Genomic DNA, 15,585 nt, shown 5'->3' on the forward strand with positions numbered 1-15,585 from the left:
ATCTATGAAAGTTTAACCTTTTTAATTGAATTATGTGTTTTTTAAGTGTCCTTGTCCCATTTTGTGTTTTTATTTTTTATTTTTTCTACCTCAGTATTCAGTATTCTATTGTATTTTGATTGTATTCAAATATACCGGACTACTATGACGACCTAATTCCCCCTAATTTTCAGGGATTAATAAAGTAATCTATCTATCTATCTATCTATCTATCTATCTATTTTTCTATCTATCTATCTATCTATCTATCTATCTATCTATCTACAGGATTTTTTAAAAATAAAATTCTTAGAAATAATGATCATAATGATAACAAATAATTATTTCTTCAAAGATGTATGCCTCCTACTGGACACACTTTCATTATTCCATGTTCTCACCTGGGAGCCAATTATACCATGCTCTGGAAAATAGATTTTCCAGATTCAGATTCAGATTCAGATTTCCAGAAAGATTTTTCACACTATTGTCAGAGCTTGGATGTTTGCCATTAGCACCAGCCTATTTCTTTCTACTTTGTGTTTTTGTCTGTTTGTTGTGTTTCTTGGCCTGTCTTCTTTGTCCCCTTCTACTGAAGCTTTAATTAGGCAGTGAAGAGTAGAGAAACCTGAAGGTAAGATGTAACTAAATGCTATTCACTGGATTGAAAGGTGGCAGGGGGTAGGAAGGCACTTTAAAGTACGGGAGCCCTAAGGGGTCACACATTCGTATATTTTATTTCCTTTGTTTTCAGGTGATAACAAGTTAATTTAAATTGTTTTCTCGAGATCTGATGTTATTTGTTTTCTCGAGATAACGACAGTTGTCTCTCCCTCACGTATTAATTATGTCGTTATCTTGAGACCTCGAGAAAATTATCCTGTTATCTCGGGATAATTGCACTTATCATTTCAAGATAATGGCATAAATAACTTGAGATCTCGAAAAAACAAGTGAAGTTAACTCATTATCACAAGAAAACAGAGGACATACATTGTACTAATATATCACCTCTTAGAGCTTAGACTAGTGGTGCAACCAAACTTTGTGTTCAATTTGATTCACTACTTTTGACACTTTTGCGGGTTTTAGTGCAGTGGAAAGCTGTGTAAAAAGAAAACATTTTATTTATTATTATTATTATTTTTTTGTTTTTAATTTTAATTATTGTTACTGTTTAAATTCATTTTTTTGTTCTTTACACATGTAAATATTGTCACTCATATACAATCTACACCTGCTGTTTAAACTGTATCCACCTACCTCATGTACATAAAGCAACATAAACCATATTTATTATTTATTTATGCACTCTGCACTGTTGCACAATTGTCTTATTCTTATCCTGACAAGCGGTTACATGATATTCCTATCTGTACATAGTGGTTAATTGTTTACATGTTGAGCTTATTATCTTGATATTTGTGCAAATACATTGAGAGCAAAGTGAAATCAGAGTCAAATTCCTTGTATGTGTACACAAACCTGGCCAATAAACGTGATTCTGACTCAGATAAAACAAATCATTTCGTGTGGGTGAATGCACATAAAGGGAACTGTCATTTTCACACACATCTACCCAGAGAAAGGATAGTTGAACCGAAAGCAGTTTCAGAATGAGACCACAATGCAATACCTCTACAAGACAGAGATGTGACAAACACACAATTAGACCGTTACTTTTACTGTTGCATTTTCTTTATTTAAAGTGAGCAGAAGCTGAGAAGGAGGCAGACAAATGGAAGAAAGCGATTCAGACAGTGGATGCAGTGATCTGCCTGGCAGCAGCAGGCATGTAAAAACTTATCACAGTGCTGATTTTAGTTATATTAGAGAAATGCTGTTTTTAATTCTTAGACTGAGAGAACCTTCACAGAAAATTTGAATTCTTACTTGCCCCTTTATTTGCACCCTATGGCAGATTAGTAGACTGCACCCAAAAGTGACTGAACACAATCTGAAAAAATAAACAGACTAGAATGTATAAATTCAAAATACTACCAGAGAAAAACGAAACTGCTATGAAGTAATGTTTCCTGTTTAATCTATTTAAGACCCAAAGTTGTTTGTTCCACATCTGACATGACCTGAGAGCAGATTTGAACAGAATATGACAAAATGTAACACTCTGGATCCAGTTACTCGTTGGCGCCTGTAGTGGAGAGCAGAGAGAGAATGTAATCAATCATTTTGAATGTAAGAAGTATTTCCTTTCAGTCAATATGTGTGTAAATTCACGTACCACAGTTATACAGGACATTTATTTTATGAAGATCTAGCATGCTGGGTCCATCTCGCTGGCCAATGGGAATGTAAGGATCTGGTTTGGGGATTATTGTTGGTCCGCCGTCTTCAGAGAAGGCATATCTGGAGGAACGATACATAAAGTATATGGTATTGTGCACCCACAGCAACACATGCAAAAGCTATAATTATGTTGCTTCAAAGAGCAGCTCACCTTCCATAATGCATGACAGAGCTGTAATCATATGGACTGTTCAGATTGTTTGTCACCTGTTTCCTGAAGTTGTGCATTTGGTCTGTCAAAACATAAAAGATAACGTAGGTGAGGTAAAGAAAAGGCTTTCTGAATGCAGTATAATATGAGGAGGTGATCCAAACCTGGTATGATGTTTTTCCACACAATTGAGACATAGTGGTCTCGGTCTGAGCGAGACTGCTCGTGTACAAAGCCAAGCGCGTGCATGAACTCGTGGGCAGCCACTCCTGACCACATGCACCCAGGAGTCTGCAGTGACAGGGTCTGGCTTCCTCCGGTTTGACCCAGAAATGACCAGCAGCTTCAGGCGCAGCATAGAAATGACATGCATCACCATCACAGACAGTTTCAAGAAATGTAAAAAAAAAAAAAAAGCCTCATGTAGAAGTCATACTCACCCATATCTAGGCTGAATATCGAGGAAGTTGGCTTCATGAGTGCGTGGAACAAATTTAATACACGTCCCAGAGGAAATGTCTTGCATCCCATTTTCTATGGTGATTCTGTCCATGTCATCTATCGTAAAAAAACAACAACATAAAAATTATGAATTTAAACAAAAGATTTAGACTCCACGTTTCTTAGCAGCACCTCTTTCAATCTGTGGATTCATACCATAGAGTGGAGAGACTATGAAAGGTACATAAACAAATCCATCAATCGATTTAGGCCACAGACAGGCGTTGCCAGGGCAGGTTATGGCGCTCCGTATGTACGAGCTGGCAATATCTCCCTCTCTTAATAACATTCCTCTGGGGACTCGCAACCCTGATGAGAAAAAATACGTTCAATTGAGGTCAGAGTGTGATAAATATATAATTAAATCGGTACAATTTAAGCAAATTTACAGCTTACTTACTGCGATTGACTCCTAGTATGTGATCCATTGCGTTCATTTCATCACGGTCTGTAATTTCATCTGAACACCCAAACAAAGACAGATTTAATGGTCGTACTCCATCATTATTAAAATATTTTCTACATGCGTGATGAAGTGTTTGTATAAAAAAAAAGTAACCTACCTGAGTATCTCCTTTTCAACCTGGCTTTTCCCTCATGTACTGCAGTAGAATTCTGTCATACAAAGGTGCATTATACATTTTTCATTGCAGCATGGCAAGAGTAAACAAAAAAAAAGGAGCATTTGCTCAAAGATAGTTTCCCTTGGTACTGACCTTCAGAGGTAGAGTGTAAGCCTGGGCCAGCAAGCCAAATAAGATACCCAGAAGGATCATGGAAGAATGCATTGTGGTGTTTCAGAGTGGTATACCAGTTTCACTCCACAGTCTTCAACTCCTCACCTCCACCGAATCTATATACCCACTTCTCCTCCACTGCTCTGTAGCGATTGGGCGCATGTTCTATGATGAAGCATGATTAAGACCCCTCATCATCCACTGTATGTAATTTACTCAAGTCCACTGCTGATCCGTAACAGGTCCTGATGCTGACCTTCACTTGTGCCCTGTATTTACTGTAGCGCATGTTTGGATTCAGCATTTTCAGAGATGAGACGCTTAAAGGTGTTTTGCTGTTGGACGTGCTATAACTCAGCAGTTGCTATCGGGAGAATAACCATCCACCCAGTCCAACAGACCAGCAATTTGTGTCTGACTGTACTAGCGAACCAGTGATTTTGTGATAAACTATCAGCTGATAACTGTCTTGACAACGATGATTTGGTCTCCTAGGTAAATATATAAAAACAAAACCTTATCCTTCGCAAATACTAAACAAATATTATTTCTAGTTCTATCAAGGGGCCAATTTGAAGAGCAACGACTGAGGAAAGAAACTCATGTGTTGGCAGTTTATGAAATCTCGCCTTCGTGGTTAGTGCAAGAATATCCGAAGTTAAAGGGGCATGGTTTTAAATATGGATACATTCAAGTCTCATCACACCACAAACTGGTTTATCCAGGTAAGTGTTTTAATTTATATATCTAGTTTATTATCATGTCTTTTAATCAAGTATTCAAAAACATACATTTCCTGCAGTATTATGTATGAACACATGCATTTAAGTAGGGGAACATTTTCTTCAAATAAAAGGCATCTCTTTGTGATTCATGAAAGTGTTAATGCTGCATATACTGCATGGATAAGAACTTCAAATCAACTTATGTCGTGTTTTTTTTTCCTCTCTTTTTTACTACAACAAAAGTTGACTTTCTCAGACTTCCCGACATCGTGAGCTTGTTTAAACACACAGAGGAAATGCTGACAGAAAGCTTGAATCAATCTTTATTGAAATTGTTTCCATGATTAAACATCAGTTTTATTATATATGGCTTTCAGTACATTCCAGTTTCACCTCAGTTCAGTTTGTTGCTTAGTAATCATCCGCGTCACCTGCAGAGAGACAGAGAGGAATCAAACATTATACAATGTGTGACATGTCTGTTGATCTGCAATGCAGTTACTAGCTCTGATAGGTTAGTAAATGATGTTTTGTACCAACCACACTGATAAAGCTTGTTGATCTTCAGCTTGTCAATGTGGCTGAGAGATGATGTCTGGCCCAGCTTTATGTTCTTGATGTTCTTAGGAACAATGGTTGGCTCTCCATCCTGAGAGTAGGCGTACCTAGACACAAATAGGTTGCCAGTTATATGCTACATTATAATGCACAAACCACATTTTCATATAGTGATCAATCTACATCAAAACGATACTTACATCCCAAAGTGCATGATTGAGCCGTAGTCATATGGCAGGTTCAGATTGTCTGTCTTGAATTTCTCAAAGTTCCTCAACCGATCTGTTGGAAATTAGAAAATACTTTATAGTTACAATTTGTGATTTTTTTCATTTCTGCTGTTTGTGTGTACAATGCAAAGCATTTTACATATTTTATATATAAATAAAGTTAATTATATTTATTTAATTTACCATTTGTTGAGATCTCATTCCTTAATGCCACCCCCCTTCCCGCCCCTTTGAAATTACCCCTCCAAATGTTTGGCCACATGACGGTGACATAGTTGTCCCGGTCAAAGCGCGACTGCTCGTGAACAAAGCCCAGGGCGTGCATGAACTCGTGGGAAATCACTCCAACCCGGAGGCAGTCAGGACTCTGGAGAGACACGGTCTGTCTTCCACCACGTGCACCAAGGTAGGACCAACACCTGGATTATTGATAATTGAAGGTTTATAAATTTAATTTGGACTTGTGTTTTTAAATAAAACTGCTGCCACTCAACTCTGCATTTCAAAACTCTTCCAGGCAGAAAAAAAGTCAGACTTTCCAAGTAAAGGCTCTCACCCAGACTTTGGCTGGATGTCGATGTAGTCCTGCTGATGAGTCCGAGGGACAAACCGCACACAGGTACCTTTCTCTATGTTTTCCATCCCTTTCTTTATCAGCTTTGTCTCCATTTCAGCTGCTCAGTTAAATGTTTAAACAGAGTAGACACAGAACAGAACGTTTAAATATCATCAAATGCAATGTTGGACAATCACTTAAAGAACCCTTAGAGAATTTAAACAACGTACAGTAGTCAGGTGAGAGTCTATATGCGACATAGACATGTCCATCCACTGACTTAGACCAGAGGCAGCTACGAGCGAAGCAGACTTTGGAGCGCCTTCCAGCAGTAACAGCAATGTCCCCCTCTCTGAGACTGGTAGTGCCGTCTATGATTCGGGAAGCTGTGACAGAAATCAGGTGAAAATTCAATCATCATTCTAGAAACTCAGTTTCTAGGAGCTCAGCTGTTACAGTATGTTGTGTAAAATACAAAATAATAATAAGAAAATTGTGTGCAACTCACCATGAAACTCATTGGCTTTAATGATGTCGTCCATTGCTGTCCCATCGCCGTGTTCTTCACGTTCTTAAAAAAAGAAGAGTTTTTAAAGTCAGTTTGCATTTTTACTGCCGTCGCACTCACAGTGACAAACATTAATCCAAACTGTATTTACCTTTATAGCCAATCGGGCCCCATTTTGGGCTGAACAAGAATTTCTGCAGAAAGAGACAAAAGTTGTTGACAGTTCTGTTGCAGTCTGTTAAACTTGTAAAAATCCCAACCGTATGCATATTTACCTGAGCATGTATGGCAGAGAGACAGGTGGAAACCACGCACAAGAGGATAATCCGCTCCATCTTTGCCAGTCAGGTATGTCTTCAGTGTTGCCATTTTACCTGAACTAACACTTGGCTTTATAGGTGTCCCCAATCACTGTCCTGAGATAATACCCATGATTATCTCAGGTAAATGACAGGGTTAGTGTTATTTGTTTATGAGCGAGTTTAATCCCCAAATTAGTTTGATTCTTTCATAAACAACAACTCCAACAGCAGGATAATGTGAGGTCTCACTATGTGTAATAACAGCTCCACTTCAATGACTAGCTTTAAATGAAATGGTTTAATGTTTGGCAAAGGTTTGTGGCAATTTTAGGCTTTAGATGTCTCGTACATTGACCGGGAGTGCTGTTTTCTTTCTACTGAAGCAAAGATTATCCAACAGTTGACGTGCTATGTTGCACTGCTAATTTCAGATGATAAGTAACTCATGCAAAACCCACGAGATAATAACATATTGTCATATTGTCATCTTCAATATGTTGTGGAGAGGGGAAAAAAAACTACCGCCCGAACAGGGACTTGAACCCTGGACCCTCAGATTAAAAGTCTGATGCTCTACCGACTGAGCTATCCGGGCTCTGCTACGTACACCGGAAGTAGTCCTTATAAAGTAACGTAACGAGAACAACGGGACACGAGTTCGAGACTTACTTAAGGCGGGTCTGCAAACCCTGAAAGAAAATTAAATTAAAACAACATATCATGACGGTAATTTATGGTCACACGTTTCTAACACAACACGAAAACTCTACGGTAGGTCGAGCTTGTACCGTTTAGCTGTCTGTTGCCTGTGTTAGCTGGCTGAATGTGCAAAGTTTCTTGTCGGTGGCTACAGATAAGTGTGTTAGTAAAGTATTGGAGGCTCACCAGCAACATTGTCGACGCTTTGTGAGAAGTTATGATGACTTTAATTAGCGTTTTTAATTCCTCTCTCGTTCAAATTTGCAGGAGCAGATCACAGCGCTGCAGCATGCTATCCGAGACAGCGCTCAGAAACTGGAGGAGGTCCTGCAGGAAAGACTGCGTGCAGAGGAGGAGATCATGCAGTGGTACCCCAAACATGTTGCCTGATTAACTTGAGCTGAGTGAAAAATGCTCACCTAGGTTTAAAAACACGGATTTGTGCTATCTGGCTCCCTAAATCAGTCAACAGACTCTTAAAAAACAAAATATCATGAGTCTAAATGGACACACCTGAAACGGCATCACTATACAATGACACACTTGGTACAAACCAATGTGATCCAACACAGCAGCTCTGCCATTAAATTATACTTTTATGAAGCTAGTAATGTTTCAATTTTTCAAGTCAAGTGGGTTTTACTGTCATTTCAACCGTACAGTGAAATGAGACACTGTTTCGCCAAAGGACCATGGTGCTACATGAAACAAAAAACAGGGCAGACAAGACTACTATGAACTGCAAACACATTAAAACATAAAATACAAAGGGCTAAATAAAGTACAGTATGTGCATGTGCTGCATATGGATATATGGACACTGTCAGAGAGGTAATAATTCTACCTAATGTTTATTATTGAGGTTTTAGTGGGTGCTGTTGTTGTTGTACAGGAGTGTGTTTCTAATATCATGTATGTAAATAGGGTGGCCTAATATTAGAAACATCCGTCAATATAACGCAGACCGGTAGGAAGTAGCTTTGTAAAAGTGCAATTTATGGCAGAGCTGTTGTATTGGATCACATTGGTTTGTACAAGTGTACCCAATGAAGTGGCTCGGTTGGTTTGTATTTTTTAACTTCACATCTGTGCCAGAGAAACTTCTTTGTATGACAACACTTAAATGATAAAACCACTAACAGCTATCAACAAGGGGAGGTTGTAAAACTTCAAACTTTATGTGTTGATCGAGTGTAATTTAAGTGAGTCACCAGCTCATCTTTCAACACCAAACCTAGAGACACAGCCACCCGTCGGATACACCTTTTCCAGAGCAGACGTTTTGACTTTTAATTTGAAAGGTGCAATGTTTCACCCTTCAAAGAAATGGGACTCCCAACCACCTTTTTACATGTTTAACCTGAGCTGTTTTCAGTGTCAGTCTTTATTCAGTTCACATTTGTCTTATGAGATCTGTTCTTACTTCTAGTACCAGAGAAACTGAGCGGAGAGTGGATCTGATGATGGGAAAAAGTGGAGTTGTTGATATGTTGCAAGAACTGGGTCATCTGCTGCAAGAGGAAAGGCACCTTTCTGAACAACTGAACAGTCAAGACCCTGAGGACAGGTAATGTGTGTGTGTGTGATATGAGCACAGAGAGACATAATGACCTGAATCAAAGCTGATTTCACTGTATGTTTATTATCTTTCAGAAGTCAACACAACAAGTTGCAGCAAAGAAGTGAGTGTGTCACAAAGCAGGTGAGAAGCCTCACTGCTAAAATTCTGGAGGTGAAACAATGTCTGGCAGAGGCCAAGACTCGTGATATGGCAGGTAAGGGAACCACAGGAGGTGTCTACATAATACTACATTTATATTTGAATCACAATAGTTTATAATCCTCTATCTTACTTTGCCAACAGCACAATCTTTGATCCCTGCACCAACCAGCAAATCAAAGAGAAAGCAGAGCAAACCCAAGTGAATCAACTGTAAATTACAGCCACATTTGTTTTCATTCCAAATTGTATTTGTTATGAATAATTAATTGTGTTAATTTGTTGAACCCAATAAAGTGTTTTTCATTTGATCTTGTCTCAGAAGCACTCTCTAGACATGCCCTGATATGGGACCTGAAGTACTTAGCTTATTTACAAGTACAGCGATTACACACATTTTCCATAGTGGCTGTCAATCAACCAATCCAACAACTCACATACTACAGTAGTAGTAACATTTTGCAACATTTTTTATTTTTTATTTAGCTTTAGTAATCACCCTCATGAATACAGACTTATAATACAGAAGACCTACATCAGGAGGCAAGCAACAAGTTTTCCACTTATTTACCAGTAAATCAAACCTGGAAATGGGAAAAGGGCAACCAATGGACACCGTGAGCATTGCTACCAGCTCTATACAGCATTCTCAGACCCTGTTTACTATTACAGTGCTGTCATCTACTGATTTTTCTAGTTAAATTATGTTTTTTTCTTTATCTGGATAGGTTGATTAAATATAATCATACAGGCTTGTACACAAATTATGGAATGACCAGTCTTGGAAGATGTTCATTCAGTTGTTTAATTTTGTAGGGGAAAAAAAACAGATCACAGACATGACAGACATTTCAAATGGCAACTTTCTGGCTTTAAGAAACACTTAAAGAAATCAAAAAATGTTGTGGTAGTCAGTAACAGTTACTTTTTTAGACCAAGCAGAGGGTAAAAAATATGGAATCACTCAATTTCCATGAAAAAATAATGGAATCATGAAAAACAAAACAAACAGAAGATCACTTCAACACACCACTCGTATTTTGTTGCACCACCTCTGGCTTTTATAACAGCTTGCAGTCTCTGAGGCATGGACTTAATGAGTGACAAACAGCACTCTTCATCAATCTGGCTCCAACTTTCTCTGATTGCTGTTGCCAGAACAGCTTTGCAGGTTGGAGCCTTGTCACGGACCATTTTCTTCAACTTCCACCACAGATTTTCAATTGGATTGAGATCTGGACTATTTGCAGGCCATGACATTGACCTTATGTGTCTTTCTTCAAGGAATGTTTTCACATCTTGAAAAATGATTTCATCATCCCCAAACATCCTTTCAATTGATGGGACCAGAAAAGTGTCCAAAATGTCAACGTAAACTTGTGCATTTATTGAAGATGTAATGACAGACATCTCCCCAGTGCCTTTACCTGACATGCATAGTCCCATATCATCAATGACTGTGGAAATTTGCATGTTTTCCTTGTTTTTTTTACTGTTTAGGTGTTAATGATAAGGCTTTCGTTTAGCTTTTCTGTATGTAAATCCCATTTCTTTTAGGCGATTTCTGACAGTTCGGTCACAGACGATGACTCCAGTTTCCTCCCATTTGTTCCTCATTTGTTTTGCTGTGCATTTTATGTTTTTAAGACATACTGCCTTAAGTTTTCTGTCTTTACAACCTCGGTCCAGATTTTAGACACAGCTGACTGAACAACCAACAATAATAATTGATAATTGAAGGAAGGTTTATACATTTAAATAAAACTGCTGCCACTCAACTCTGCATTTCAAAACTCTTCCAGGCAGAAAAAAAGTCAGACTTCCAAGTAAAGGCTCCACCCAGACTTTGGCTGATGTCATGTAGTCCTGCTGATGAGTCCGAGGCAACCCGCACACAGTACCTTTCTCTATGTTTTCCATCCCTTTCTTTATCAGTTTGTCTCCATTTCGCTGCTCATTTAAATGTTTAAACAGAGTAGACACAGAACAGAACATTTAAATATCATCAAATGCAATGTTGGAGAATCACTTAAAGAACCCTAGAGAATTAAACAACGTACAGTAGTCAGGTGAGAGCTCTATTGCGACATAGACATGTCCATCCACTGACTTAACCAAGAGGCAGCTACGAGCGAAGCAACTTTGGAGCGCTTCCAGCAGTAACAGCAATGTCCCCCCCTCTGAGACTGGTAGTGCCGTCTATGATTCGGGAAGCTGTGACAGAATCAGGTGAAAATTCAATCATCATTCTAGAAACAGGAGCTCAGTTGTTACAGTATGTTGTTAAAATACAAATAATAAAGAAAATTGTTGTGCAACTCACCATGAAACTCATTGGCTTAATAATGAGTCGTCCATTGCTGTCCATCGCCGTGTTCTTCACGTTCTTAAAAAAGAAGAGTTTTTAAAGTCAGTTTGCATTTTTACTGCCGTCGCACTCAGTGACAAACATAAATCAAAACTGTATTACCTTTAAGCCAATCGGGCCCACTTTGGGCTGAACGAATTTCTGCAGAAAGAGAACAAAGTTGTTGACAGTTCTGTTGCAGTCTGTTCAATTGTAAAAATCCCAACCGTATGCTATATACCTGAGCATGTATGGCAGAGAGACAGGTGGAAACCACGCACAAGAGGATAATCCGCTCCATCTTTGCCAGTCAGGTATGTCTTCAGTGTTGCCATTTTACCTGAACTAACACCAGGCTTTATAGGTGTCCCCAATCACTGTCCTGAGATAATACCCATGATTATCTCAGGTAAATGACAGGGTTAGTGTTATTTGTTTATGACGAGTTTAATCCCCAAATTAGTTTGATTCTTCATAAACAACAACTCCAACAGCAGGATAATGTGAGGTCTCACTATGTGTAATAACAGCTCCACTTCAATGACTAGCTTTAAATGAAATGGTTTAATGTTTGGCAAAGGTTTGGGGCAATTTTAGGCTTTAGATGTCTCGTACATTGACCGGGAGTGCTGTTTTCTTCTACTGAAGCAAAGATATCCAACAGTTGACGTGCTATGTTGCACTGCTAATTTTCAGATATAAGTAACTATGCAAAACCCACGAGTAATAACATATTGTCATATGGTCATCTTCATATGTTGTGGAGAGGGAAAAAAAATACCCGCCCGAACAGGGACTTGAACCTGGACCCCTAGATTAAAAGTCGATGCCTAACCGACTGAGCTATCCGGGCTCTGCTACGTACACCGGAAGTAGTCCTTATAAGTAAAGTAACGTAGAGAACAACGGGACACGAGTTCGAGACTTACTTAAGCCGGGTCTACAAACCCTGAAAGAAAATTAAATAAAACAACATATCATGACGGTAATTTATGGTCACACGTTTCTAACACAACACGAAAACTCTACGGTAGGTCGAGCTTGTACCGTTTAGCTGTCTGTTACCGGTGTTAGCGGCTGAAGTGCAAAGTTTCTTGTCGGTGGCTACAGATAAGTGTGTTAGTAAAGTATTGGAGGCTCACCAGCAACATTGTGACGCTTTGTGAGAAGTTAGGATGACTTTAATTAGCGTTTTTAATTCCTCTCTCGTTTAAAATGTGCAGGAGCAGATCACAGCGCTGCAGCATGTATCCGAGACAGCGCTCAGAAACTGGAGGAGGTCCTGCAGGAAAGCCTGGTGCAGAGGAGGAGATCAGCAGTGGTACCCACAACATGTTGCCTGATTAACTTGAGCTGAGTGAAATATGCTCACTAGGTTAAAAAACACGGATTTGTGCTACCTGGCCCCTAAATCAGTCAACAGACCTTAAAAAACAAATATCATGAGTCTAAATGGACACACCATGAAACGGCATCACTATACAATGACACACTTGGTAAAAACCAATGTAGCTCGCTCCATTAAATTAACTTTTATGAAGCTAGTAATGTTTCAGTTTTTCAAGTCAAGTGGGTTTTATGTCATTTCAACCGTGCAGTGAAAGAGACACTGTTTCGCCAAAGGACATAGGTGCTACATGAAACAAAAAACAGGGCAGACAAGACTACTATGAATGCAAACACATTAAAACATAAAATACAAAGGGCTAAATAAAGTACAGTATGTACATGTGCTGCATATGGATAATGGACACTGTCAGAGAGGTAATATCTACCTATTTATTATTGAGGTTTTAGTGGGTGCTGTTGTTGTACAGGAGTGGTTTCTAATATCAGGTATGTAAATAGGGTGGCCTAATATTAGAAACATCCGTCAATATAACGCAAGACGCGTAGGAAAGTAGCTTTGTAAATGTGCAATTTATGGCAAAGCTGTTGTATTGGATCACATTGGTTTGTACAAGTGTACCCAATGAAGTGGCTCGGTTGGTGTGTTTTTTTATCCTTCACATCTGTGCCAGAGAAACTCTTTGTATGACAACACTTAAATAAAAAACCACTAACAGCTATCAACAAGGGGAGGTTGTAAAACTTCAAACTTTATGGGTTGATCGAGTGTAATTTAAGTGAGTCACCAGCTCATCTTTCACACCAAACCTAGAGACAAAGCCACCCGTCGGATACACCTTTTCAGAGCAAACGTTTTGACTTTTAATTTGAAAGGTGCAATGTTTCACCCTTCAAAGAAATGGGACTCCCAACCACCTTTTTACATGTTTAACCTGAGCTGCTTTCAGTGTCAGTCTTTATCAGTTCACATTTGTCTTAAGATCTGTTCTTACTTCTAGTACCAGAGAAACTGAGCGGAGAGTGGATCTGATGATGGGAAAAAGTGGAGTTGTTGATATGTTCAAGAAGGGGTCATCTGCTGCAAGAGGAAAGGCACCTTTCTGAACAACTGAACAGTCAAGACCCTGAGGACAGGTAATGTGTGTGTGTGTGTGTGTGTGAATGAGCACAGAGAGACATAATGACCTGAATCAAAGCTCTGATTTCACTGTATGTTTATTATCTTCAGAAGTCAACACAACAAGTTGCACAAAGAAGTGAGTGTGTCCCAAAGCAGGTGAGAAGCCTCACTGCTAAAATTCTGGAGGTGAAACAATTGTCTGCAGAGGGCCAAGACTCGTGATATGGCAGGTAAGGGAACCACAGGAGGTGTCTACAAATACAATTTATATTTGAATCACAATAGTTTATAATCCTCTATCTTACTTTGCCACAGCACAATCTTTGATCCCTGCACCAACCAGCAAATCAAAGAGAAAGCAGAGCAAACCAGTGAATCAACTGTAAATTACAGCCACATTTGTTTTTATTCCAAATTGTATTTGTTAGAATAATTAATTGGTTAATTTGTTGAACCCAAAAAAGTGTTTTTCATTTGATCTTGTCTCAGAGCACTAAACTCAGAAAGGCTCCTAGACATGCCTGATAGGGGACCTGAAGTACTAGCTTATTTACAAGTACAGCGATTACACACATTTTCCATAGTGGCTGTCAATCAACCAATCCAACAACTCACATACACAGTAGTAGTAACATTTTGCAACATTTTTTATTTTTTATTTAGCTTTAGTAATCACCCTCATGAATACAGACTTATAACAGAAGACCTACATCAGGAGGCAAGCAACAAGTTTTCCACTTATTTACCAGTAAATCAAACCTGGAAATGGGAAAAGGGCAACCAATGGACACCGTGAGCATTGCACCAGCTCTAACAGCATTCTCAGACCCTGTTTACTATTACAGTGCTGTCATCTACTGATTTTTCTAGTTAAATTAGTTTTTTTTTTTTCTTTATCTGGAAGGTTGATTAAATATAACATACAGGCTTGTACACAAATTATGGAATGACCAGTCTTGGAAGATGTTCATTCAGTGTTTAATTTTTAGGGGAAAAAAAGCAGATCACAGACATGACAGACATTTCAAATGGCAACTTTCTGGCTTTAAGAAACACTTAAAGAAATCAAAAAATGTTGTTGGTAGTCAGTAACAGTTACTTTTTTAGACAAGCAGAGGGTAAAAAATATGGAATCACTCAATTTCCATGAAAAAATAATGGAATCATGAAAAACAAAACAAACAGAAATCACTTCAACACACCACTCGTATTTGTTGCACCACCTCTGCTTTATAACAGCTTGCAGTCTCTGAGGCATGGACTTAATGAGTGACAAACAGCACTCTTCATCAATCTGGCTCCAACTTTCTCTGATTGCTGTTGCCAAACAGCTTTGCAGGTTGGAGCCTTGTCACGGACCATTTTCTTCAACTTCCACCACAGATTTTCAATTGGATTGAGATCTGGACTATTTGCAGGCCATGACATTGACCTTATGTGTCTTTCTTCAAGGAATGTTTTCACATCTTGAAAAAGATTCATCATCCCCAAACATCCTTTCAATTGATGGGACCAGAAAAGTGTCCAAAGGTCAACGTAAACTTGTGCATTTATTGAAGATGTAATGACAGCCATCTCCCCAGTCTTTACCTACGACATGCATAGTCCATATCATCAATGACTGTGGAAATTGTGCATGTTTTCTTCAGGCAGTCGTCTTCATGAATCTCATGGAACAGCACCAAACAAAAGTTCAGCATCATCACCTTGCCCAATGCAGATTCGCGATTCATCACTGAATATGACTTCATCCAATCATCCACAGTCCACGATTGCTTTTCTTAGCCCTTGGAAA

At 38.8% G+C, this 15,585-nt stretch overlaps 2 protein-coding genes and 1 non-coding gene across 4 annotated transcripts; all 3 read right to left on the reverse strand.

Annotated features, from left to right (window-relative positions):
• Window positions 1–1,621: 1,621 nt before the first annotated feature.
• hce2l1 (high choriolytic enzyme 2-like 1) lies at window positions 1,622–3,726 on the reverse strand. The gene is made up of 9 exons (XM_010730963.3): window positions 3,655–3,726; window positions 3,502–3,553; window positions 3,339–3,398; window positions 3,095–3,247; window positions 2,878–2,995; window positions 2,602–2,780; window positions 2,438–2,519; window positions 2,222–2,346; window positions 1,622–2,131 (listed from the first exon to the last, which is right to left on the reverse strand). The coding sequence occupies exons 1-9, from the start codon at window positions 3,724–3,726 to the stop codon at window positions 2,118–2,120; spliced, it is 855 nt and encodes a 284-aa protein (XP_010729265.1). The 3' UTR covers window positions 1,622–2,117.
• Window positions 3,727–4,661: 935 nt separating this feature from the next.
• On the reverse strand, window positions 4,662–7,551 carry hce2l2 (high choriolytic enzyme 2-like 2). 2 transcript variants are annotated; one of them, XM_027290792.1, is made up of 10 exons: window positions 7,440–7,551; window positions 6,528–6,690; window positions 6,404–6,446; window positions 6,253–6,315; window positions 5,975–6,130; window positions 5,745–5,862; window positions 5,429–5,607; window positions 5,159–5,240; window positions 4,941–5,065; window positions 4,662–4,831 (listed from the first exon to the last, which is right to left on the reverse strand). In XM_027290792.1, exons 2-10 carry the CDS (start codon window positions 6,585–6,587, stop codon window positions 4,812–4,814), a joined length of 846 nt encoding a protein of 281 aa, XP_027146593.1. In that variant the 5' UTR covers window positions 6,588–6,690; window positions 7,440–7,551; the 3' UTR covers window positions 4,662–4,811. The 2 variants fall into 2 exon arrangements, with proteins under 2 accessions (XP_027146593.1, XP_010729224.1); XM_010730922.3 differs by having other exon boundaries at window positions 6,528–6,668; window positions 7,440–7,500.
• trnak-uuu (transfer RNA lysine (anticodon UUU)) lies at window positions 7,077–7,149 on the reverse strand. The gene has a single exon. It is a non-coding gene; the product is annotated as a tRNA-Lys (tRNA).
• Window positions 7,552–15,585: the final 8,034 nt, after the last annotated feature.

The sequence above is a fragment of the Larimichthys crocea genome, chromosome XVIII (genome assembly GCF_000972845.2).
Source record: "Larimichthys crocea isolate SSNF chromosome XVIII, L_crocea_2.0, whole genome shotgun sequence".
In the NCBI taxonomy this organism is placed as follows: Eukaryota; Metazoa; Chordata; class Actinopteri; family Sciaenidae; genus Larimichthys; species Larimichthys crocea.

Excerpts from the sequence above, each read along its gene's own strand:
- hce2l2 (XM_027290792.1), bottom strand. The coding sequence starts at position 6,587 with ATGGAGCGGATTATCCTCTTGTGCGTGGTTTCCACCTGTCTCTCTGCC. Across the intron at positions 5,863-5,974 it reads TAGACTCTCACCTGACTACT|CTGAAATGGAGACAAAGCTG; the intron begins GTACGTTGTTTA and ends TTAACTGAGCAG. Across the intron at positions 5,241-5,428 it reads GTGGCCAAACATTTGGAGGG|ATCGGTTGAGGAACTTTGAG; the intron begins GTAATTTCAAAG and ends AATTTCCAACAG.
- hce2l1 (XM_010730963.3), bottom strand. The coding sequence starts at position 3,726 with ATGCATTCTTCCATGATCCTTCTGGGTATCTTATTTGGCTTGCTGGCC. Across the intron at positions 3,248-3,338 it reads CATACTAGGAGTCAATCGCA|GGTTGCGAGTCCCCAGAGGA; the intron begins GTAAGTAAGCTG and ends TTTTCTCATCAG. Across the intron at positions 2,996-3,094 it reads CATAGTCTCTCCACTCTATG|ATGACATGGACAGAATCACC; the intron begins GTATGAATCCAC and ends TTTTTACGATAG.